The sequence below is a fragment of the Takifugu flavidus genome, chromosome 21 (assembly GCF_003711565.1).
Source record: "Takifugu flavidus isolate HTHZ2018 chromosome 21, ASM371156v2, whole genome shotgun sequence".
Taxonomy (NCBI): Eukaryota; Metazoa; Chordata; class Actinopteri; order Tetraodontiformes; family Tetraodontidae; genus Takifugu; species Takifugu flavidus.
Genome location: NC_079540.1, coordinates 4,543,767 through 4,567,711, shown reverse-complemented (window position 1 = coordinate 4,567,711; position 23,945 = coordinate 4,543,767). Strand labels below are relative to the sequence as shown.

Genomic DNA, 23,945 nt, shown 5'->3' with positions numbered 1-23,945 from the left:
GAGGGTTGCTGGAGAGGCGGTAGGTTATGGACTATGATTCCGGTCAGAGAATCAAGGGTGCCAATACCGTCAAACTGGGTTTTTATATATTTTATTCCGAGTTAAACTCGGTGAGGAAGCCTCAACATTACACGTAACAGAGATGGTGAACCTATAGTTGTTGATAGTTGATAACATACAGGCGCGTACATGAGACAGTCGTAGACCCATATATCGTAGCTATATGTAGCTGTGTACAGTGGTTAAATGTAGGATAAGTATGCTTGGCTTCCCGTACATGCGCAATAATAATAAGGTTGAAAGTAATCTAATCTAATCTAACATGGTCGTGGCCTTTGGCCTCCGCGTGGGGGAATCCCAGCGAGGTGAGGTGAGGCTTTCTTACACATATCATTTATGAATTTAGGGTTGATTATAATATTCAGGTAGGTCTGTCGCTAACACGACTGATATCCCCAGCCGCTAGCTCACGCTTTTATTTTGTAAGCATGCTTTCCGGAAGTGTGCTGCTACCTGCGCGTGTGACGCATTGACGGAGGGGAGGGAGAGAAAGGGGGAGGTAGACTTGACAGTGTGACACACTTCATCACCCTCTGGATTAACCGGTCGTCGGTTCGCTGTCTGCCGGTGTCAAGTGTCGACCTGGCCCCCGGCGGAGGCTCTTCGGTCCCGCTTAAACACCCGCCGCTGTCGCCTCGCCGCCGCGCGTTCCGCCGCCTTTAAAGGGACCAAAAGTGTGGTAAGTAGGACTCTCAACACCACACGGCTGCGGGCCCGTGTGGAAGCGTGTGTCGGTTTAGCTTCTTCGTCCCGTCCTCGAAGCGCGTCTGTTTTTGTTTCGTTTGCGTGTGAATGTGAATGTGGCACACCTCCGCTGAGCAGGTGGGACCTCTGCAGCCTGTCTGCACGCCTGCTGGCTGCATCCCCGGGATCATGTCAGTCCCCGGGATCATCCCCCCGCCGCCGCCGCCGCCGCCGCCGCCGCCGCAGCCTCTGCGGGCTGCTGACGCAGGCTGCTCCGCACTGACATGATCCCGGGGATGCAGCCAGGCTGCAGAGGTCCCACCTGGATGCAGAAGAATGCTTGGATAGCCTAAATGTGGTGGTAAATTTAAATAAACACGCTCCATCATCACCCTGATAACAGTAATTCCCTGTTAGATTCGATTCGATTGAACTTTATTGTTATTGCACACACACACACACACACACACGCATATGCATATATATATTTGTATATATGAGCCACAGTGCTGGTCAGAATTGAATAAATTTTAAGTTTAATGATTATTGATGAATTTGTACTGCCTAAAATCATTAAAGGAACAAAGTGTGCCTTAAGTGTTGTCCTCAACCTCCTTCCTCTTCAAAAGTGTTGGACAAGACATTTTCCAACAACTGCCCCTGCAGGTATTACCAGTCCAGAGGTTGGTTGTCAGGGTTGGGGTTTAAATTAGGCTTTAATACCTTAAAGGTAATCGTTTAAAAGCTGCTGTAGGAAGATAGCAGAGCAACTTTTTAGTACATGGAGCGGGGCCCGCTTCAATTTTTCATTTTAATATCTGACTCCATCAACAAAATCAATGCAGTTAATGAGCTTTAGTCAATAAAGATTTATTTAAGCACACACACACACACACACACACACACACACACACACACACACACACATATATATACACACTACCATATATATTGCAATTCAATATCTGTAGAATATATTTAGAATATTGTTTAGGACATTTCAAAATATTGGAACACATAATTGACTTAGTTGTAGTGTTCATACATTTGCATGTATCCACTCAATATGTAGCTAGAAATCATCTTTTAATGCGTGAAGCACATTAAACAACTATATTTGCATACAGCACTTATCTGTAAGCATTTGATAATAGTCAATATTGATCTAGCTTGTTGTTCTAATGTTTCAGGAACCAGATTTTATCGATCACCATAAAACTTTTCATACCTTTTATTTGAGAGGGGGACTCGAGGGTTGCTGGAGAGGCGGTAGGTTATGAACTATGATTCCGGTCAGAGACTCAAGAGTGCTGCGGGAGGATGGTGTGATAGCGTCCAACTGGGTTTTTTATTGAGAGTTGAGATAGGTAGCTCCAAAGTTACAGGTTCAGGGATAACCCAGTTGCTAAGGTTGCTAACATTCATAGGCTAATATCTCAAAGGTATAGTTGAGGATCAAGGGATGTGGTCATAGTCATTGATCTTACCGTCCCTCGTACCGTCCCTCATCCCGCCCCGTGGAAGGGAAATCTCAGCGTCACTGGGCTTCAGACGGTGGGGCTTTAATCCTTTAGACCTTTTGTTACAGGTCCTTGACCAAAATGCACTCGACCACCGATTAAATCAATGCTGTGTCAGCACCCTCAGCAATTACACAACCGGCCTGGATGCATGCATGACTGGGACATTTCTGTTGACACTGTCAGATAAGCAAACGGGCTAGCTGTTTTTCTGATGCTTTCTCCCATCTGTCAGATGGATGCACACACACACACACACACTAGGGTGTTGACAGGGCTGAAAGATGGCGTTTTGATGGGCTACAGTCTCTGTTCCCATGTAACCTCTCCTGTCCTGGCGTGCCCGAGCTCTGTGTGTTTGTGCTCGCATTGGTGGGGGTGTTTGATTGCACTTACGCACTGTCTGTATTGTTCGGGGATTAGTTGTGTGCACGAGGCAGCGAGGCCGAGCGGAGACAGATGCAGATGTCAGCCGGCTATTTTGAGGAAAATGACTCACTCTCATTCACATCTGGGATCACACGAAAAAACCTTCTGGGCTTTTTAAAAAATGCAAAACTCTGTTGGAGCCATTCCGAGCTTCTTGTGTCTGTTTCTGACATCAGGTGTTTCCTAGACATGTCTTTTATGCTCTATTTTTATTGCTCCTTTAGATTCAGGTGAGTGGGGCACACCTTCGTGGGAATCAGCTCCCTGGAATGTTCTTTCCACGCCCTGTGTGTGTGTGTGTTTTATCGGAATGCAGGTAGATTCCTGGAAGATAAATACCGACCTTTACCTGGAAGCTGTGTTTCATAATTAGGCCTGTGAAGCAACAGGCTGGTGTGACAACACGTGCGTCAGGGTCAAAGACGAGCAGGGATCGAGCACTTTAAACGTTTCACACAACTATAAAATAAAATGGAGTCGGTTGATTAAGGTGGTTTGTGTAAATCGTTCCTAAATGGTTTCATCTGACGTTAAGATGTATGTAGCATAATGTGTGTTTCTGTTAATAATTGATCTGCTGTCACTGCCGTCCAGATTGAAATGATTGGATTGATAGTAAAACCTCCCATTAACCGTCCTCCTCATTTGATTTTCCTCCTCTGTCTCATCCACGTGCTTCACTGTCCACACACGCGGGTGAATTTGGATTTTTGCTCTCCCGTTTTCATCTCAGGTCCAGTAGAGACGGTGCCGGCTTGAGTGCGACAGATCAAAACTCCGGGATTGTCGTCCGTTGCCATGCAGCAGGAACCCTCTGAAGACATCTAGAGACGCCCGGACTACAGATCTAGCCTAACCTCGACTGACCTCAGCGGGAGATGGAGGATTAGAGAGAACAGCAGGAGTCAGGGGGCGGTTTCCACCAGCAGCCATGGCGGGGCTCAAACGCCATCACGATGGGAAGATAGCTGGGCTGTACGACCTGGACAAGACGCTGGGCCGCGGACACTTTGCTGTGGTCAAACTAGCCCGGCACGTCTTCACAGGGGAAAAGGTAAAAAACCGGAAACGTTTAAGTCTGTTTTCATGTCATTAATAATATGTAATAACTGACCGTGCTGATCACAAGGTCGCAGTGAAGGTGATCGATAAGACCAAGCTGGACCCGATGGCGAGAGGACACCTCTTCCAGGAAGTGCGGTGCATGAAGATGGTGCAGCACCCCAATGTGGTGCGCCTGTACGAAGTCATCGACACGGCCACCAAGCTCTACCTCATCCTGGAGCTGGGAGACGGGGGAGATATGTACGACTGCATCATGAAGCACGATGGCGGCCTCAGCGAGGAGGTGAGCGGGATGCGTGGACGGAGGAGGAAAAAGGAAGGAGAGAGAGAAGTTCATGACGTCACGACTGTTGCCGTTTCTGTCCTTGTTCAAGGTCGCCAAGTGCTACTTCGCCCAAATTGTCCACGCCATTTCCTACTGCCACCGACTGCACGTGGTCCACAGGGACCTGAAGCCGGAGAACGTGGTGTTCTTCGAGAAACAAGGCGTGGTCAAGCTGACCGACTTCGGCTTCAGCAACCGCTTTCAGCCGGGGAAGACCCTCAACACGTCCTGTGGCTCGCTGGCGTACTCTGCTCCGGAAATCCTTCTGGGTGACGAGTACGATGCCCCCGCTGTTGGTGAGTCCTTCATGGGTAAAATGATCTACTGCTTTAAACTTTCACCGGAATGTGACGGCCTGGGTCCACAGTCCATTGTTCCCAGCAGATGGGAATGGGACGGGCTGTCCTCTCGCCAACGTCAGTCTCGCTGAGCGATACGTCCAAATGAATCCTCATTATCTGCCGATACCGCCTTCTGATAATGTGCACAATAAAGAACTGACTGGCTGTTAGCAGGAAATTAGTACTTAATCCGGAGAATGTGAGGCGTCACCGTAATCCAGGTTTATCTGGACCTTTTCAGGGGTTCAGGTGTTGGCTGTGGTCATGCGACAATGGCGGCCGTGCCGGCGTTTGATAAAAGCCGCTATCTGATCGGACTGAAATTGGTTTCCCAGCCTGGTTCCATCAGCAGTGGAAGCCATTCGTATTCAATTAGATATTCAATTAAAGAGATGATGGGGAAGAAGAGAAACAGACGGGTAGGTTTGGGAGGAGCGGTGGAGGACGGACGTGCGCCGGCTGTCTCGTCCTTGTCAGCGTCTTTATCTGCCAGACAGGTGCTCTGAAATATCGCGTCGGTGTCCGTTCGGAACAGCACGGTCATTACGCGGCTAAACGGCAGTCAGCTGTCCTGACCGTCAGTATTTCAAGGTAAGCTGGCCGGGGAGGGGCGCCGCTGACGGACAGGGCGGCCAGGCTGGCCGTGCACCCGGGTCACCGCAGAGATAACAAGGGTGTCCTGTCAGGTGGGGACAGTGTGTTGGAAAGGGACTTGGAAGAGAAAAAGCCAGCGTGGCGCCGTTATCGAGTGTGTTTGCTGCTATTTAGGTCTTATTCATCTTCCAAAGAATGAGCTAAGCTTCAGATGTAAATGGACACAAACATTTGTGTCCAGGAGAAACCCCATGGAATTTAAGGGCCGTTTATCAATTACATACCTGGCATACCTTTAACAACATTCCTTGAGAAGCAGATTATAGATAGGTGTTATGAGATGTCCGCCTCCTCCTTTTCTTCATTCTTCTGATGCTGTACAGTGCCCCCCCCACACACACACACACCACATTATTTTGTCTCCACCAAATGGGAATTTAAATATAGATTTTTGATTCCATTCCAACGGTCACAAGCTGTGCCCCATGTCAGAAAACAACACGCTAGTAGTCCCAACAACTGCAGCAGGGAGATGGAAGGACACAAATAATATTTATTATCTCCAGCTGGACGGGATGTGGAAGCAGACCCATTCTGTCCCGGGGTTGATCCAAAACCGTCATGGCGATGAAAGGATGCGTGCTGACGTGCACTCTGTGATGCACTGATGTGGCAGCCATCTGGTTTGTAAATAAAGTTATCGAGGAAGGAAGTTTCACCGCTGACGCAAGCAGTGAGGGAAGCAGGGTCGTGGTTGCTAAGATACCTTGGCTAGGGGGTAGGAAGGGTGGTGGCGACTGCAGCAGCGTTTTCCTCCCTCCGTTAGAGGATGAGACTTGGCTTCACAGCCTCCGCCCACATAAGAACTGGAAGCTTTTCTCTTTGCCAGATTAAAATGAACATTCTAAATAAATATTAAGGAGCCTGGTTTTTGTGCAGAATAAGCAAAGAGAAACATCAGTGTTTCTGTCTGGGGGGGCAGCAAAATGGTAAATTTAAAAAAATACCAGTCAGGATGGTAAAACGAGCGGGAGCTCAAGGATTTTAGTTTGTCACGCTGATGCTCATTAATGTTAATGTAGCTCAAGTACGTTATTGCGCGAGTTTATGGGGTGAGAAGCCGATCTCATCTTGGCACGATTGACCAAAAGAATCACTGGCTGCAGCAATAAACTAGCTGATGTTGCAAAAGACAAGTGTTTAAGAGGGCTCCTGTTTCTGCAGCACCTTGCTTTACATAATCTTCCCAAACTAAATGGGTTCCACGGAGAAACTGGACTTTATGTTGGGCGAAGTCGGTATGCGGCTGCCAAATGTGTGTCAGTAGAACGCCCCGCTGACCAGAAGCACGCCTGCAGCAACAAAAAGTTGCAGTTTTTTAAAGGAATAATTGGAACAGGACAACTGTTCCATGGAATTAGCATTTGTTTGAAGCTTTGAGGGATGAACACGTTAACCCACATTCTGAGGCCAGCGTGTGTGTGTGTGTGTGTGTTGTGTGTGTGTGTGTGTGTGTGTGTGTGTGTGCAGAGAGGAGCGAGAGCATGACGCTGGCAGCTGGCAACAGCCCAAAGAAGCATCATCGTCAGTTAGACAGATGCATCCCGAGCCACTCTGTATTCAGGGGAACGGCTCTTATTGGACACGATTCACGCTTCGTTTGAACTGCGGCGGCGTCTGCGCTTCGTTTATTTGTGTCTGTCCCACTGAGCAGAAAAGGACATTTGTGCTCCACTTTGAAGTTCTGTGAATCTCTGTGTGTCTGCAGATATCTGGAGTCTGGGGGTCATTCTCTTTATGCTGGTATGTGGTCAGCCGCCCTTCCAGGAGGCCAACGACAGCGAGACCCTCACCATGATTATGGACTGTAAATACACGGTGCCGCCTCACATCTCCCACGCATGCAAAGAGTGAGTATCTGCCCGTGCTGGCAGCCTCACAGATGGACGTGGTACTCTGCAGGTGCTGCATATTTTATGCGCGTACGTAGAAAATAAAGGGGTAGTGTCCTCACTTCCGCCGTTTCCCCGCTGTCCCGCTTTTCGCTCGGCGCCGCACAGCTGCGTTGAGTGTGGCTAATGCACCCTTTAAAATCGGCCTTCTATTTTTAACATGGTGAGGGCTTTATATTTCTTCAAGGCTGTAAAAACACAGTCTTTACGAATGTTTTTGCACAAGCACTCGCTGTGTTGGGCCCACAGCAGGAGCACTTTTCCTGTTTTCTGGGACAAATTATTTATACCCATAAAAGCTGCTGATTTTCATATAATTCTGCGATTAAATCACACAAAGATTTAATCTAGAGGACTTCTGTCTCTCCCTCCAGCCTAATAGCTCATATGCTGCAGAGAGATCCGAAGAAAAGGGCGACCCTGGACGAGATCGAGCGCCACGAGTGGCTGCAAGGCGTTGACCCCTCCCCGGCCACCAAGCTGTCCACCCCTCTGGTGTCGCACCGCAGCCTGTCGGAGGAGGAACACGGCTCCATCATCCAGCGCATGGTGCTGGGCGGCATCGCAGACAGAGACGCCATCACAGAGTACGGCTGCTTTTGGAGAATCGGCAGCATGCGCAGCCATTTCCCAACATTCCACAGCTTCACCGAGTGTCATTAACAGTTTTTAAATTAACAACCAGCTGGCGGCGCGTCCAGAACTGTTGTCATGTCGAATTAAACCCCCACCCCATCATTTCTTTCTGACTCATAGCTGGGATTTGGTGTGTGGTGAGTGGGCAGGCATTCATTCACCCCTCTGACTCTCTCTCCGTCTTCTCAGGGCTCTGGAATCGAACCAGTACAACCACATCACAGCTACGTACTTCCTGCTGGCGGAGAGGATGCTGAGAGACAGGCAAGAGAGGGAGCAGCATCAGACCCGCTCGCCCAGCCCCAGCAAGACCCAGTTCAGGTACAGGCTTGCTTTCAGACTGACAGAACCCCCCCTTCCCCCGGAGGGATTCATGCTGACTCTTTCCAGAAGACAAGTTTGACAGCAGATGGATGGAGAGAATGCAGATAACCAGCAGGGCGGTGGAAGGTCGAGACAGGGCAGAACAGAGCTGAAACAAATTTTCCCACATACTGGGACTTAAACATATAGAATATACAAGGTTACATAACATAGTGGGAGGCTTTATGATCAAAGCCCCTTCTATTGAAAGATCAAGGGTCAAAGTTCCTCCGGAATCTGGTATCTGATATCACATAACTTCCTTAAAGGAGGAAAAAACACAATATTTTCAACATGTAGAAATGTAAACACTGCAGTTTCTCTGACCTCAGCTCTTTTGAACCCTTAACAGACAGTCCTGGCCCACTAGAGTGGATGTCCACCAGGATGTCAGTGATGGCTTAGGGGGTCCAGCCATCTCCCACCCAGGAGGCCCACAGTCCCCCGCCCGCAGCGCTGAGAGCCTTCATAAAGGCCCCAGGCCCAAAACGGCGCTTCTGGACCTCGGTCAACGTCAGGAGAACTTCATGCCGGCGACCAACCAGGAGAGGGGGCCCAGGCCTCTGATCAAGCCACATCCTAACCCCCTCAGGCTGGGTTGTCTGGCCCCCGGCGGCCCTTGCAAACCTCGGAGTCCCAGTCTGTTTAGCGTGGAGGAGGACGAGGAAGGAGACGGCGATGAAGACAAGCGCCTGTCCTCGTCCGTGCTGTCAGCTCAGGCGCAGCTTCGTTGCAAATCGCCGTCCGTCTCGTCGTCGACTTCGTCTTCTGGAAGCCGGCTGACGTCCCGGCTGAGTGCTCCCGTTCTGAACCAGATCCACGAGGAGGACAGAGAAGATGAGGACGAGGAGGGCCGGGGCCCGCCCAAACCCAGCCTTAGCCTCAATCTGAACTCAAATACAGCATCGGCATTGACGCTCGTGTCCTCACCTGAACCTGTTGGCGTGACGGGACCAGTCGCTACTTTAACACCGGACTCGGAGACCAGTGACGAAGAAACGAAGAATCACCGAAAACCAGTTATAGAAAGTGTCTGTGGACAAGAGGGTGAGACAGGGGGGAGGGACAGGGAGAAAAGGGGCTCGGCGCAGGGCAGTCCCACTAACTGTGCCAGTCCGGGATCAGGCCAGAGTAAGGCCAAGGCTGCCAGCGGCCTGGTGGAGAGTCTAAAGCTGATGAGCCTGTGTCTGAGCTCCCAATTCCAGAGTCTAACTGGGAGTGGAGGGGGCGGCAGCAGCGGGACTGTGGTAGCAGGGGACGCTCACGACCGTCCCATGTGGAGGATGTGCGTGGGGGGCTCTACGGGCAGCCTGGACAAGGTCTCTCTCCTGGGCGGCCCCTCGACCAGGGCAAACCTGTACCAGCACCAGCCCCAGCTGGGGGATGCGCTGGCCGACCCGCTGCTGGAGGGCGCCGGCACGGGCACGCTGAGGCTGGGAGAGCTGGACCTGGCCCGGGAGAACCACCGCAACCTGAAGAACCGCGTTCTGCAGATGCCGCTGAGCGACAAGACTCTGTCCGTCAACATCCACCGGAACCCCAAGGAGGGTCTGCTCTGTACCCCCACCCCTCACAGCTGCTGCCAGGTCATCTAGACCTCCTCCTCCTCCTCCTCCTCCTCCTCCTCCTCCTCCTCTTCCTCCTCCCTGCTGCACACTCCCATCATTCACTCGTCTCCAGCTCGTGAGCTCTCATGATATTTATTCATATTTATCACTCGTGTCGATGCCAGTTTAGCACTCTCAAAGATGCAGAGTCGTCTCCATGGAGACCGCGTGCCAAGTCCGTGAAGCACTTTCTGGAGATTAAATGGGACACTGTAACCTGTTGGTGTGATTAAATATGAGACGCAGTCTTACTGGACTCTCTCACACACACACACACACTTGCACACACTCACTTAAATCACCGATAAGCTAAACGACAGGCTGGCGAGTTCAAGCATCACCTTACAGTGCATATCATCTTTCGTTGCACTTTTTAAACCTCATTTTTAAAATAGTTTTTGAGACAATCCTTTTATCTTTCTTTTTTAAAAAAAATTCTGACTGAAAGAGAGACGTTCTGTGTTTTCTTTCACGCGTTACAGGGTGAAAATAGGCGGCAGCACTTACGTGTGATAGTGGTGCACAGTATTTTCTAGTCTATCACTGGTTTATTTTTCTATCTCTGCAGGAATAAACGCACATGACTCAGCAGTTTTTTGTACATATGTGAATAACCCAGCAGTGCTCCGTACCTGTAGTATATATACTAGAGTTGTACTATAGTAGAAATCGGAATATTTAACCCTTATACGTCATTATTCTCCACCGCTGTGGGATGTTCCAGGTTTTGGTTGGAATCAGGATTCAGGTGCAGCTAAAACCACGTACATCCCGCACAGGCGCCACTGTTGTAGCATTTTCCTAGATTAAAAAAAAAAACACACACACAAAGGGGATTCAGTAGGAGATTGGTATGTGTATGTACCCCCCCCCCCCCCCCTTTAGTGGAATATAATTGACAGTGCACGTGTTTCGCTGTAGCAACCTCCTATTTAGCCCGCAGAGGTCAGCCCACCTGCCGCATCTACCTACGGTTCAAAATGGTCACTTTACCGTAACCTCACAGCAATACCAGCAACTGCAAAATGTACGAAAAATATGGATGTGCCATAAAAATCTGTCATGAGCATGTTGTACTGTATGTATATGATAGAGATTCTATTTAGAAAATAAAAAAAATAAAAAAATAAAACAAAGGGAATGTGTCTGCTGTTTCCCTGTTGGCTCGGACGGCGAGGTTTTTATTTGTGTTGTGGGGGATTAGCCTCAGAATGAATGATGTGTTTGTTTTTTCTGAATGGTCTGAGCGCTGCCCTCAACACACACAAACACACTCACCCACAGACATAAAAAAAACCCACGCACACACACACACACTGGGAAATAATCTCGCCAACATCTGGGCCACTGTTCCACATCAGTCAGCCTGGGGCAAATCACATCAAACCAGATGAGCCTTCGGGCAGACGCATAACCCCGCCTGTCTGACCCTCTGGTTTACAGACGCACACACACACACACACACACACACACTTGCACACACTCACTTAAATCACCGATAAGCTAAACGACAGGCTGGCGAGTTCAAGCATCACCTTACAGTGCATATCATCTTTCGTTGCACTTTTTAAACCTCATTTTTAAAATAGTTTTTGAGACAATCCTTTTATCTTTCTTTTTTTAAAAAAAATTCTGACTGAAAGAGAGACGTTCTGTGTTTTCTTTCACGCGTTACAGGGTGAAAATAGGCGGCAGCACTTACGTGTGATAGTGGTGCACAGTATTTTCTAGTCTATCACTGGTTTATTTTTCTATCTCTGCAGGAATAAACGCACATGACTCAGCAGTTTTTTGTACATATGTGAATAACCCAGCAGTGCTCCGTACCTGTAGTATATATACTAGAGTTGTACTATAGTAGAAATCGGAATATTTAACCCTTATACGTCATTATTCTCCACCGCTGTGGGATGTTCCAGGTTTTGGTTGGAATCAGGATTCAGGTGCAGCTAAAACCACGTACATCCCGCACAGGCGCCACTGTTGTAGCATTTTCCTAGATTAAAAAAAAAAAACACACACACAAAGGGGATTCAGTAGGAGATTGGTATGTGTATGTACCCCCCCCCCCCCCCCCCTTTAGTGGAATATAATTGACAGTGCACGTGTTTCGCTGTAGCAACCTCCTATTTAGCCCGCAGAGGTCAGCCCACCTGCCGCATCTACCTACGGTTCAAAATGGTCACTTTACCGTAACCTCACAGCAATACCAGCAACTGCAAAATGTACGAAAAATATGGATGTGCCATAAAAATCTGTCATGAGCATGTTGTACTGTATGTATATGATAGAGATTCTATTTAGAAAATAAAAAAAATAAAAAAAATAAAACAAAGGGAATGTGTCTGCTGTTTCCGTTGGCTCGGACGGCGAGGTTTTTATTTGTGTTGTGGGGGATTAGCCTCAGAATGAATGATGTGTTTGTTTTTTCTGAATGGTCTGAGCGCTGCCCTCAACACACAAACACACTCAGCCACAGACATAAAAAAACCCACGCACACACACACACACTGGGAAATAATCTCGCCAACATCTGGGCCACTGTTCCACATCAGTCAGCCTGGGGCAAATCACATCACACCAGATGAGCCTTCGGGCAGACGCATAACCCCGCCTGTCTGACCCTCTGGTTTACAGACGCACACACACACACACACACACACTATGGACACACATTTACACATGAATAAAAATACTCAAACAATTGGAGCATGCAAATTGGTGTGACATGCAAAGCATGAGCTGGCGACTTGTTGATGGGGTGAATGGATCGTGCGTGTGTGTGTGTGTGTGCATGTGCACACTGGGGCACATGCTGCTTAAGGATCATCTACCAATCATCTCCCAGCAAAGATTTTCTCTTGAGTTTCCCCACTTTTTTCCCCAGTGTTTCCAAAAATAAGTTGATTGATAAACCAAAGAGTCCTAAAAAGTGAAATTTTGTGTGACAGCAGCAGGGAGCAAGTATTAAACATTTTGTTAGCCTACTTCATTAAATTTTTTTTACCAGTTTGGTGCAAAAACTACATAGATATCACCAATAATTAATTTTAATTAATAATAAAGCTAAGACATCATCAACAAAATTGGCTCAACCATACATGTACACATTAAAACTTTAAACTAATGAATATAATAAAGTTTAACAGAATACTGCAGTGTTTATACACAGTATAAAAGTCTGGGTCTACAGTGCCCCCTAGCTGCTATTTCTCTCCCAATTTTGCTCATCAAGTTTGCGTGACAAAATTAGATTTTTTTTTTTAACTTTGGTTGTGTTTATTTATTTATTTTTTAACCTAAATTACATGTTGATAGCATTTATTTTGGCCATCATGTTTAAAATGTTTGGTTTATTTCTGCACCTAAAAACTATTAACACAAGACGTGCTGCTGGGTTTGGCCCCTTAAAGATGACCTCTGCCCTCCGCTGTTGTGTAACCACTGTGTACATGACCCCAATTGCATCCACACACTCTGTGTATGCCAAATTAACTAATCCTGGTGCACAAAAGCAGCTCAGAACTCTTCATTTGATCCATAGCATCACCGGCCTGCTGTCCAGTGGTGTTTGTTGGGTGCAGGATGGACAGATTTGGATCATCCCTGGTGGGAGGACGTTGCTGTGAATGTTATTTTTACTCCCGATCATGTACATTTTATGTCATGTGTCAGTCAGCGGGGGATTAAATCTGGATGTAAACACAGGCTGTCAGACAAAATAGCTGACAAATCCACACACACATGAACAATGTCAGGCCAAATGACCTCCAGCAGAGGTCCGAATGGTATCTATGCACCCACCATGTGTGTAGTGGTCTCTGTGTGTTGGACCATCTAACACAATGTGAACCCAAGGACTAGAAAGGCAGGAAGCTTTGTTAGCTACATTTAATTTGCTGTGACAGTCTGGGAAAATCCTGGGAGTGTGATCAGGCAAACATTGGCTGGCTGAGACACAAACTTGGAGAGCCGCCACCTAGAGGACGGCAGGTAAGCTGCATCTTCATGTAAATTTGATCCTTTTTTTAAAGAAATAAAAGCCTAGTTGGGAATCAGATCAGTCAAGTTTCAGAAACAGGGGCACATTGTTTGTTTGTTTTTGTTTTTTTAAAGCAATTAAGTTTTCCTGCTGAGGTAGATTTCTCACAGGAGTCACTTCCGGTTTTCTCTGGCCACTTTAAAAACAAACAAACGAACAAGCAAAAAGACCCATGAATACTCGTTAAAAGCATCGTCCAGTCCTTGATCCTTTAGATCCAGCAACACTTCGGCTGTGGTCTAATTACTTTAACAATGGCTGCACCCTTCAACTCGTCAGGTTCCCTGGATGGATGCGGCACAGATGTCCCCCCTCCTGTTGTGGTGGTGCAAAACAAACGCCTCCACTGTGAATATCACCTGTCAATCACAAGACAGTCCCGTGCCTCCTGCTAATCACGGATGCGCGCATGAGATTCAATAGTCAAGACAGGGAACTGTTTTAAATGCTGACTTTTCCCCACCGAAACTGGAGGAACTTTCCCCATCTGGATCATGAGGAAAACGGGGGTCTGGCTGAAGGCAGCAGCGGCGCGAACCGTGAATAAATGGGATTCTGCCACTTTAAATCTTGTCTGCCTGGATATTTTCCGCGTGGCTGTGAATAATCCTGCGGGATTATGAAATATTACAGAGCCTGAGGACGTCGCGCGTGCACGTGTATCTGCGGCTGAAAGGCCCTCACCAGCCGACATCCTCAGCAAAACAAACAGCCCATAATTACTCCGTTCAGCCGCAGCATCACTTCCTCCAGCAAGGCTCGGTCTCCGTGGCTACCGTGTTGCCGGGAGACACTGGCAGCTGCGCAGCAGACAGACAGAAGCGCAAGTTGCTCCAAAGTAATCTGCATCCTGCTGCTGGCAACTTTCCTGAATCACGCATTAATTCAGGCTCGCGATCTCACCTCAGATCTGCCTCTCTCGGCTCCCCCAGAGATGAGTTTGCCATCTGGGCGCTTGCCAGACGGATTCTGTGGACAGTGCTCCAGTGTCGGCCTCTTTCTTTCTACATCATCCCCGCCGCATTTTACTGCTGATTCGCCTCGAGTCTCTATTGATTTCACTGACTTTTGCACTGTCAACTCAGCGGGGGTAATTGGGTTCATCGTAATAAAAAAAGAAGAAAACTAGACAATCGAAAAAAAGGCCACATGGCAACATGTGTTTTCACTCACTGGGAAACTGCTGCGCAGAACCGTAAAGGTAAAATATCATACAAAGAGATTAGTGAAACAGTTCTCCGACATCCTGCAGCAGGTTCTGCAGCCTGTATTAAAGGAGCAAGATGTTTGGCTCATTTTAAAAAACAGAGGGTCTATTTTTAGCCCGACGCGCATCTCTGACCCTATTCTGTCAGTGCAGTTGCGACTTATCGGAGAGCCGAGCGTCCCACTGCTCTTAAAGCATCACTGCCCAGGTCTCCCGAGTGGGTCACTTCACTCAATGTGCATATGAAGTGTGTGTGTGCGTGCGTGTGTCTCTGTGTGTGTACCACAGGGTCCCGTTCTGCAGGGTAGACACTGCGTCTGTGTCGCCGCCTGCCGGTCACACTCCGTCATAACAAAAGCGTCCTTCAATACTTTGAATCTAAAATGTTTCCTCAAAGATGCCAGAGCAAAAGAGACTGCGTGTCACATTTATTTACAAAATTCTACATTCGAGGACTTTAACCACTGATCCGGGGAATTCGGGAGCGTTATTCTTGGGACAGGTGAAGTAAAGTGCATGATGAAGAGGCTGTGTCTGCAGCATCTGCCTCAAGGGTTCGGTCCCTCTGTGTCCACTGAAGGTCGAAGACCCTGTGTGTTGTTGTTGCCTGTCTTCTCTGTCCTAGTGAGGAGCTGAAGGACCGTCTGGTTGAAGTCATCAGGCTGGTCAGCAAAAACATAATGTCCTGCACCTCTGATCACCTGGAAAAACACACAGTGGTCAGTCTAGTCAGCGGAATTGCATCTCCCATGAATTAAAACTTTTTTTTTGTTGTCTTTTTTTTTTACCCCTACCCTGATTTCCACATCTGGCCTGGTTTTCTTGAATGCGAATCCGGAGTCACTGTCGATGCTGGAGCGGGAACCGTAAATGAAGGAAACAGGAATGTCAGCCTGGACCTGCCCGATCCGCTCCAGCATGGGTCTCTTCGCCCATCCGTAAGGTATGGTCATGTTCCTGAATGCGGTCTCTCCGCTGAAACGCAAGAAAAGAAATAATCGCGCCACTTTTCTCGTGTTCGTCCAAATGACTGCAGTACTACACGTTCGCCACCAGATGTCACTAGTCGAAACGAAACCCCCAAAGGCCTGTTATTGTAAGGCACAAATGAAAAGATAGGCCTGTGTTATATTACCTTTGCCAAGCACACAAATCCCTATCGAGTGGCTGTAAATGTTAGTGGCTGCCCAACATACCGGCATTCAGTATAAGTTTAGGTACCCTCCCAACCTGGTACCCTCCCAAGCTGGAGAGGATCAATAGGTGTAAAGGAAGCAGAGAAGAAGCTTGGGTTCTATCTACCCCTCACCTCGGGGTCTGGGCGTTCAGATGGTAGATGTAATCAGACGCTGTGTTGTCCTCAAACACCGACGAGTATTTCTGCTTGAAGTCTGACCTGATGGTCTGAACCAACATTGGACCTGAGAGGTAAAAGCCAGAGAACATTTACTTGCTCACAGCTTCCTCGGAGGAGGGAATGTAAGTGAAGCTGGAGCGTGTGAGAACTGACCCAAAGGCCCAGCCAGCCTGAGTCCAGCCAGAGGGTTGAAGGGGCTCATGACTGCACCCATGGCTCTGATCCACACCGGTATGGAGCTGTGGTGTGGGTTATCAGGACGAGCTGGAAACCCCCACGGCTCCACCAGCAGCAGATGCTTCACCCTGCACACGTGCAATGTTAAAGCCATATAGGACACACCTGTGCACACATGTGCGCACACACACACACCTTTGTGGATATCTGAGTGTGTAGGCAGCTGACAGGTATCCCCCCAGGTTGTGCCCCAGCAGCACCAGTTCCTCCAGTCCCACCTTCTCCCTCCACTCCTCCAGGGCTTCCACAAACAGCTCCTCGGCCCCCTCTGGGTCGCTCCTGAACTGGGGTCGACTGCTCCTGCCGAAGCCCAGGAGGTCCAGAGCGTAGACCGGTCCGCTGTTAGAAAGAGAGTCCAGGTTTTGGGCCCAGAGTCCAACCCCACCCCCAAAACCATGCAGCAGAACCAGGGGCAGTCTGGTCTGAGCTGGGGGGCTGGGAGGGGAGCCAAGGTGGGGGTGGGTGGAGAAAGCTAATGTCCACAGGTAGTTGTCATTGGAGATCCGCACATGCTGCCTGGAAAAAGGCCTCTTCACACCTGCAGCAGAGGGGAGAGAGAGCGGCTGCAGGTGGTCATGACGTTCACGCGCAGTTATTCTCCGAGCACGCACACAAATAATTCTCCCGATTAAGAACCACTCGGAATTCTTCACTATTCTCTTACATTTCAGCATTTTTTCTTCTGCATCTTTGAGCTGAGAGGGAGACGTGGGACACCAAGAAGGAAGCCAACTTAATATCCAGCTGCTGTGAGTCATTGGGCAGACGAGCACCAAAGTCAGAGCACATCAAAACATGCAAACAATGACAAAAGCAAACTGTAAATTGAACTTTGACCACATGACTCTTCAGCTATCAGTTCAGCCGATAGGCAATCTGCAGTATGCAGCGTCTCTATGGAGCTCAGCTTGGGCTTCGCAGCACGAAAACACCGAGGAAAAGAAGCACATGACTTGGATTTTTCATTTACATTTGATCCTAATCTTAATTTCAACGACAGATTGCGCATACATGAAATGTACGAGGAGAATGTCTAGGGCAGTAGAACTTCTACAAGAATAACGACACAAATTGCATTTAATCAGAGAACACAGGACGGAGAAGCCAGTCGGTCAAAGTGAAAATAACAAACTCTCAAAAACTTTGGATTGTAGTATGAAGGGTTGTTACGCAACGGAGGGGCAATAACGAAACTGACGACGTCCGTGGGGGTTTAAGAAAAAGGAAAATGGTTAAGATTTAAACTCACCCCTGCTCACTGACAGGCTGGATCTGCTCCGCCATCCTTCGCATGGTGCAACAAATTACCGAGAAGTCAGAACAAAAAGTACAGAACACTATTTATCGTGCGACATTCAGGGACACTGCGTATAAAATTTACCTTCCAATTATACTACTATTGCCAACTTTCAGCCTGGCTAAGAAACCGACTAAACTGGCTGCATGTGCGAGCGGAATGTGCGAGTATGCTTCGGTTGACTTTACGTAGATAGCTTTTGATTTGTAGCCTTTTAAGCGGCCGACATTTATTTGTCCAACTGTGAGTGAATGCATCACGACAATGGAAGGTGAACGACATCTGCACTAATTTTCGACCTTTTTCTTCTTTCCTGCTACGGTAGCTATTATCAAAAATATATGGTTTTTTTTAAATTTCATTTTATCTTGCATTTTGTTTATAGTGGGGACGCTGTTGACTTTTACCTCGAATGAGCTATTATTAATATTTTAGCAATTAGCCGTGTTAATGGTATTAAGGCCACGTTTTTTTTGTTTTAAAAAAAAATAAAATAAAATACATATGCACATAGAATTTTAAAATATTCATTAAGAAAATTTGAGGTGGTGAGAGTTTATGTGTTAAGCTGTTTAGCCCATGATGTGTAAGATATTTGTTGTCGGAGTACGTTAAAAACTTATAAATTATTCACGTTACTACATTTATTTTTCTTTTGTGTTCTTGACCAAGACCCAGTGAAAGCAAGGAATTTACTGTAATTAAATCGTGGGGAAAAAGTTTAGTCATATAAAGTTGACAATAAAACAGCATAGAAATGAAAAGTTGTCTTATTTGCATACATTTATTAAGACAGAGATACCTCTCGTGATTACAATAATCGCTAATTCATTGTCAAGGACACCACACCTTTCCATAAAGAAAAATGTATGAATATCATTACATTTGATGAGAAAGTTTATCTTACAGATTTACATACATAATTTCCAAGTCAAGGTCAACCTGCTTTTGCAAACAATTGGTCACTGTCTTTGATGAGTTCTGGAGAATGCGTGCTAAACAAACACTGGGACATTCAAGGTGGACACAAAATGGACACGCTAATCATTAGAAGCAAATGATTACCTTGTGTTTTCAGGCAGAAGCCGAGATCAGCTTGAGGGGAGCATTGCTGGATCTGGTCCACTAGGCGGCGCGCTTGTGCCCTATTAGCAGGTAACTCGCATTCTCTCTCTCCCCCACTTTGTCCTTGATTGCTCAAACATAATATCCCCCCCACACCACCACCCCCCATACCACCCACCTCTGATGGCTCTTGGACTGGGCTTTGAGTGGTTTCTGAGTGGTTCATTTCCTCTGCTCTCACAGATACACACTCGGTGTTACTGTCTGTGCACTCTGCCGGGCACTCAGAATTTCATAAGCAAGTAGACAATGAGGCTATAGGCATGCCCAAAGACAAGTATATGACTGTACCTGTCTGCAGACTGGTAACTAGGTGAGGCTTTATTGCGGGAGTTCAGCTGGAAGTTCCGCTTCATCCCCTTGTTCTTCTGTAATCGGAGGTTCACAGCCGGTGACCTGCGATCAGGCAGCAAATCAATTAAACAAATAGTCTCAGAGGTCCTTGAATAATCACAAATTAGACTTAATAGTCACATAATTCAATCTGCGTGTCCTTGACGTTGAGTTTCGTGGGAACCGATGGTGACGTATCTTCACTTCTAACACAGGCGAGATGTCGCACGTCTCACCCCCCTTTTTAAGCACCAATTATATGACTCACTTTGGCACATTTGTTGTAAAACAAACATTTTTTCATTTTTTTTTGGTGCACAAGTTGGGATAAAAAAATGATCTTTAATGTGGATCCTGAATCGAAAGAGGGAAAAAGTCTCGAAATACTGAAACAGTTATTAAAATTAGCAATGCATGTGAGGCCAGGGGGAAAAAGTGCCTTGAACTCAAGTGGGTTTTGGAATTTAAAACTGTGTCCCATTTCCATATTACAGCTTTAAGCAGCTTTTGTGTGGAGAGCGTTCGCAATGGAAAAGTGACAAAATGAAGTACACTCGCGGAAGCTGGCGTGAATACTAAAATGTTCAGTTGTTGTGGGTGCTGGATACCGCCTGGAAGAGAGGCAGTGAATGCAAACCCAAATGTTGCATTCTTCAGATTTTCAGTCATAACAGTGTTACTGCTTTCTCAAAAGATACATGAAAGGAATGGGATCTACCTCGCACCGCACATCCAGGCAGATTGAGGACTATTCCCAGACTACAGCCACTTTTTAGAATGCGACCTGGTGCAGTATGGGTAATAAGAGTGACCAGGCTGCTAGAGCAAGATGGAAAACGGACGGAGGGGAGGCGGAGGGTCTGTCTGGTTGCTAGGATACGTGGCGGGCGCCAAGAGCGGATATGATTTATAATGGCCAGTCTCACTGTCTCACTTTTGCTGCTAGTTTCCTCCTTCCTCTCCTCCCTCTCACTTTTCCACTAACTCTCTCCATCCTCTAGCCTCATTTCTATCCTCAGCATCTCTATGGATCTATTAACTGGCCCCTCTGACTGATCCAAGTACTTACTGCTGGCATTAGAGGAGGCTATTATTGAAATGGGTGTTCCTTCCTGCTTCCATCACCAGCACGCTGAGACAAATTCCACTTCAGCTTATGTTGTAATAATGACAGAACTCACTTTGACCCAGTCTCTTTTCCGCCCCACGGGTCATAGATGCAGTTTTACACAGGCAGCGGCTCTTTAACGCGGTTACGTGTGAGTGGGGCCAACACGGATGTGTGTATTGATCCAGTTGATCAGCTTTTCGGGAGGTGAATAACAGAAGCGTTGCTGCGCTCTGATGAGGTCAGCCACTGTTGCAGTAATGTAGCGTGAATAAATTCCAAAAAAAATGAAAGGTTGGTGCCAATTTTGTGACGAAAGCCTAAAAATGTCCGCCATAAGGATTTCTGTAATGGAAGTTTTATTCCGGCGATGTGTTTCAGAAGAGCTATGAGACCGCCACGGTGTTTTTTTCCCCTCATAAAAGAAGCTTTAATAGAATTACTTCTGGGTTAGCGACCTCTTTAAATCAGGTGACACAGCTGCAGTGCAGATTCTACTTTTGACACCAATTAACTGCAGAAAGGTTTGGCTTTATCATGGAAATAAAAACATCTAATCCCTTTTTTGTTGAGTAGTCAGTCTGTGAGCAGTTTCCACAGGACCCTCTTCCCCTCGGAGGTCACACGCTATTATCTATACTAATAGCAACTTGTTTCCTGTCTTTTGGGGGGGAAACGTTGCTTCTGAGACATCGGTGGAGGCCGAAGAATAAAATAGATTTTTTCCCACGACAACTTCCACAAATGTTTCCTGTTCAGCGGCTCCACGTTGAAGATATATTTAGCAACTTGAAGCTGTCTGCAACCTTAAATAAAGCCAAGACGATTGAAATCAAACGCGACTCGGGCGCGTAGCCTGGAAACGAATCGTTTTAATGTAAAGTTAACTTTGTCCTGACGGGAGGCTTCAAATTCCTCAGCTTATTTGCGTAAGATTGACCCCTTCTGTCTTGCAACGTTGTCTTCGCTGTCCGCCGTCATGTGCAGCCGGCGTCCGCCGCCCGTGGGTAGCCTGGAGCGCCTCTGAAAACCCAACCATTATATTTGTAATGACATTTGACCATCCCAGAAGTCTCGTGTTGTTCTATGCAGCAAAAAAAAGCCGTCCATTCTGCTTTGCTGAGGCGTCATCACTCTCTGTGTTCCTAACCTAACTGCGCTTGGTAAATTAGATTACCGGGCTAGTTTGCCTCGTAGTTCTGCAACTATAAGTGATCCAGGAACAAACTCCGATTTATTTATTTTTTTCAGGCGGTCCAGCGTCTTCCAGTAAATGGAGGGTAAATTTAGAGCCACGAATGATATCGAAGGGGGGGGGGAACAAACACGTGCAGGCGTACAATAAGATCCCTCGTTCCTTGTTGCACCTGCTGACCCCACAGGATCCACTGAGATCAGCTACTGCTGAGTGTGCGGCTTCTGCATTCACTCAAACGCGCACACACACTTACAGAAATGCATACGTACTTTGACTAATAGGCCTAATGCTTCCTGAAGAGGGCCCAGCACTGCATTAGCTACGGATGTGGGATTGATTTAGAAACTGAAAGCCTTCTACTTCTTCTGTGTGTGTGCGCGTGTGTGTGAGTGTGAGTGTGTGTGCGTGTGTTCATTTTCCCCAATCTACTCTGACATTATCGCTTTACTCACCAAACCACACATGAGCGCACAACAAAAGACATATGAAGATATTTTGACTGAAAACGATCATCGGTATTCTCCACAGGCCTCAATGTCTCTATTTCAAAGATCCGTAGTCGTCTGGTTCTGTTTGCTGCGCTATAAATCTTGACGCCGACCTTTTATTATAGAAATAGCCTTTGAGAGCGCGATATGAAACTCGTAGTAACTGTGAAAGTTAGCAGCAGGTCTAATTAAAAGCAGTTTGACCCATCACTCCAATTAAACAGCAACGCAACTGGAAAACGTTAGCCCCTCTAACTCCAAATTAATTCTGACCTCCGTTGCGAGAGATTGAATTTAAAAATGTAATAAAGTGTTGAAATAAGAGTCTTTTGGCCTGCCCGCGGTCTGTCATTACTTGGATGGTTGACACTGTCGGCGCCTTTACAGTGTTTAATGCTTGAAATGGCAGAGATATTTTTGTTATTAATACCTGGGGGGGTAAAATACACTGTCGTCACTTCTGTTACTGTTTTCTGTTACTTTTTTTGCTATGGACGACCACTCTTCCGCAAAAGTGTGTTACCAAATAAAAATGCTGGCAGGGATTAAGGTTATTAACCACCAGGCTGTGTTGTCTTATCCACGCTCACGTTGCTCCACTTTTCAGGCCTTATTTTCTTCTACTAAGCGCACCATCAGCATGTGGAGGCTGCATCTTTTCACTGGGATTAATAGGGAAACCATGCTAACTAAGCTAGTTAGCACTGTTGTATTTCTGCTGTTCATTTCATTCATATTGGTCCAAAAATAATCATGTCCGTACCTTTTAATCTCACAGGGATTAGGGCTATCCCATATGTACGGATTGACATCAGGCTAATTATCGGTGATATTGGAGAGTAATTCTTTTCCAGGTAATTCAACACGAGTGTTATTAGTCGAGTAGTCGAGTTCCTTTGATAGGAGACCTTCGCAAAACGCAGTCGTCGGTCAATAATCTGCGCTTGACTTTGGTAGCTCCAGCACCACAGAGCCAATCACACACCCCGCTCAATTAAACAATCAGGCAGTGATTGTCTGTTAGAAGGATTACAGGAATATCCCACTCTCAAACGTTTGGATTTGAACAAAAATGCTGTCCGTGTATTGTTTTACTGGAGAATTCTCTGATACCAGTCGGCGCTGGGCTATTTTGGACCCCTCCCACTGCAGTCTGCTGTCAAATGCCTGCTGGGAAATGTTGGCAAACTGTGATATGACCTTAGCACGCAGTCAGGTGGAGCTCAGCGGAGAAACAAAGAGGCCACAGTGCGTGGGGAGAGCGCCGTTAAAGTAGCGGATGACTGGCAGAGGATGTTGCTGGAGAGAACGAGAGGAACGGGTTAAAGCGTGTCGAGAGCAGAGGAGAGGGTGAGGTGGCCTGGGGGGAGGAGAAGAGAAAGAGCAGAGAAACAGAAAAGCAGACGTGGAGGAGGTGGGAAATTGATGAAGCAGAAAGCTGGGTTATTCCTGCTGTGAATCTATGGCTGCGTGTAAGGGAGAGAATGTCAGCCTGTGTGTGTGTGTGGGTGTGGGTGTGTGTGTGTGTGTGAATAGTGGACGATGACAGTAAATGAAACTGTTTATCTGATCAATATGGTCATCATCTCCCAGATGACTGTGGCCTCTATCGAAGAGCCATCATAAATCACGACCAAATACGGACGACACCGATCCATACCGGCCGTGCGCGCTCACCTCTTTTGTGTGTTTGTGGTAGCCCGTTTCTGTAGGTGTTCGTGGGTGTTGGCGCGCATCGGTGTGCGCTTTCTTTCTTTCTTGCTTTTTTTTCTTCTCTTTCCCGTCTCCCGACGTTCAGAGTTTTGCTGCAAAAATTGAGACGCTGTAAAGACGGACTGCACCTTTCCCCAGCGCCACTCAGAATGAGGTTAGCCACGTGATCGGCCATGTTGCCGGTGTAATATACCCTCCTCCATAGGGTTAACAACAGCGTTCTTGTTCTCCGTGTGCAATGGCCCCCGGTGCTCTGACTCTGAA

At 47.2% G+C, this 23,945-nt stretch overlaps 2 protein-coding genes and 2 long non-coding RNA genes across 7 annotated transcripts; 2 read left to right on the top strand and 2 right to left on the bottom strand.

The window, feature by feature from the left end:
• Positions 1-75: 75 nt before the first annotated feature.
• Positions 76-1,219, bottom strand: LOC130518112 (uncharacterized). The gene is made up of 2 exons (XR_008947937.1): positions 870-1,219; positions 76-717 (listed from the first exon to the last, which is right to left on the bottom strand). It is a non-coding gene; the product is annotated as an uncharacterized LOC130518112 (long non-coding RNA).
• Positions 582-10,712, top strand: LOC130518110 (SNF-related serine/threonine-protein kinase-like). The gene is made up of 8 exons (XM_057020460.1): positions 582-739; positions 3,427-3,747; positions 3,823-4,041; positions 4,133-4,379; positions 6,787-6,928; positions 7,345-7,557; positions 7,796-7,927; positions 8,322-10,712. Exons 2-8 carry the CDS (start codon positions 3,625-3,627, stop codon positions 9,562-9,564), a joined length of 2,319 nt encoding a protein of 772 aa, XP_056876440.1. The 5' UTR covers positions 582-739; positions 3,427-3,624; the 3' UTR covers positions 9,565-10,712.
• Positions 10,713-15,223: 4,511 nt separating this feature from the next.
• LOC130518305 (1-acylglycerol-3-phosphate O-acyltransferase ABHD5-like) lies at positions 15,224-23,719 on the bottom strand. 4 transcript variants are annotated; one of them, XM_057020781.1, is made up of 9 exons: positions 23,646-23,719; positions 19,133-19,237; positions 17,669-17,704; positions 17,084-17,166; positions 16,555-16,957; positions 16,336-16,487; positions 16,135-16,246; positions 15,620-15,800; positions 15,224-15,526 (listed from the first exon to the last, which is right to left on the bottom strand). In XM_057020781.1, exons 1-9 carry the CDS (start codon positions 23,702-23,704, stop codon positions 15,374-15,376), a joined length of 1,284 nt encoding a protein of 427 aa, XP_056876761.1. In that variant the 5' UTR covers positions 23,705-23,719; the 3' UTR covers positions 15,224-15,373. The 4 variants fall into 4 exon arrangements, with proteins under 4 accessions (XP_056876761.1, XP_056876762.1, XP_056876763.1 ...); XM_057020782.1 differs by lacking the exon at positions 23,646-23,719 and adding an exon at positions 19,893-19,921; XM_057020783.1 differs by lacking the exon at positions 23,646-23,719 and adding an exon at positions 19,316-19,332.
• Positions 17,912-21,256, top strand: LOC130518306 (uncharacterized). The gene is made up of 3 exons (XR_008947985.1): positions 17,912-18,037; positions 18,795-18,871; positions 20,392-21,256. It is a non-coding gene; the product is annotated as an uncharacterized LOC130518306 (long non-coding RNA).
• Positions 23,720-23,945: the final 226 nt, after the last annotated feature.

Bases quoted from the DNA above. Each gene is read 5' to 3' on its own strand.
- LOC130518305 (XM_057020781.1), bottom strand. From the start codon at position 23,704: ATGCGCGCCAACACCCACGAACACCTACAGAAACGGGCTACCACAAAC. The intron at 17,705-19,132 runs GTACAGTCATAT...CACCATGCGAAG, and splicing joins AGTTACCAGTCTGCAGACAG to GATGGCGGAGCAGATCCAGC. The intron at 15,801-16,134 runs GTGAGGGGTAGA...CTTGCGTTTCAG, and splicing joins CTGAACGCCCAGACCCCGAG to CGGAGAGACCGCATTCAGGA.
- LOC130518110 (XM_057020460.1), top strand. From the start codon at position 3,625: ATGGCGGGGCTCAAACGCCATCACGATGGGAAGATAGCTGGGCTGTAC. The intron at 3,748-3,822 runs GTAAAAAACCGG...GCTGATCACAAG, and splicing joins ACGTCTTCACAGGGGAAAAG to GTCGCAGTGAAGGTGATCGA. The intron at 6,929-7,344 runs GTGAGTATCTGC...CTCTCCCTCCAG, and splicing joins ATCTCCCACGCATGCAAAGA to CCTAATAGCTCATATGCTGC.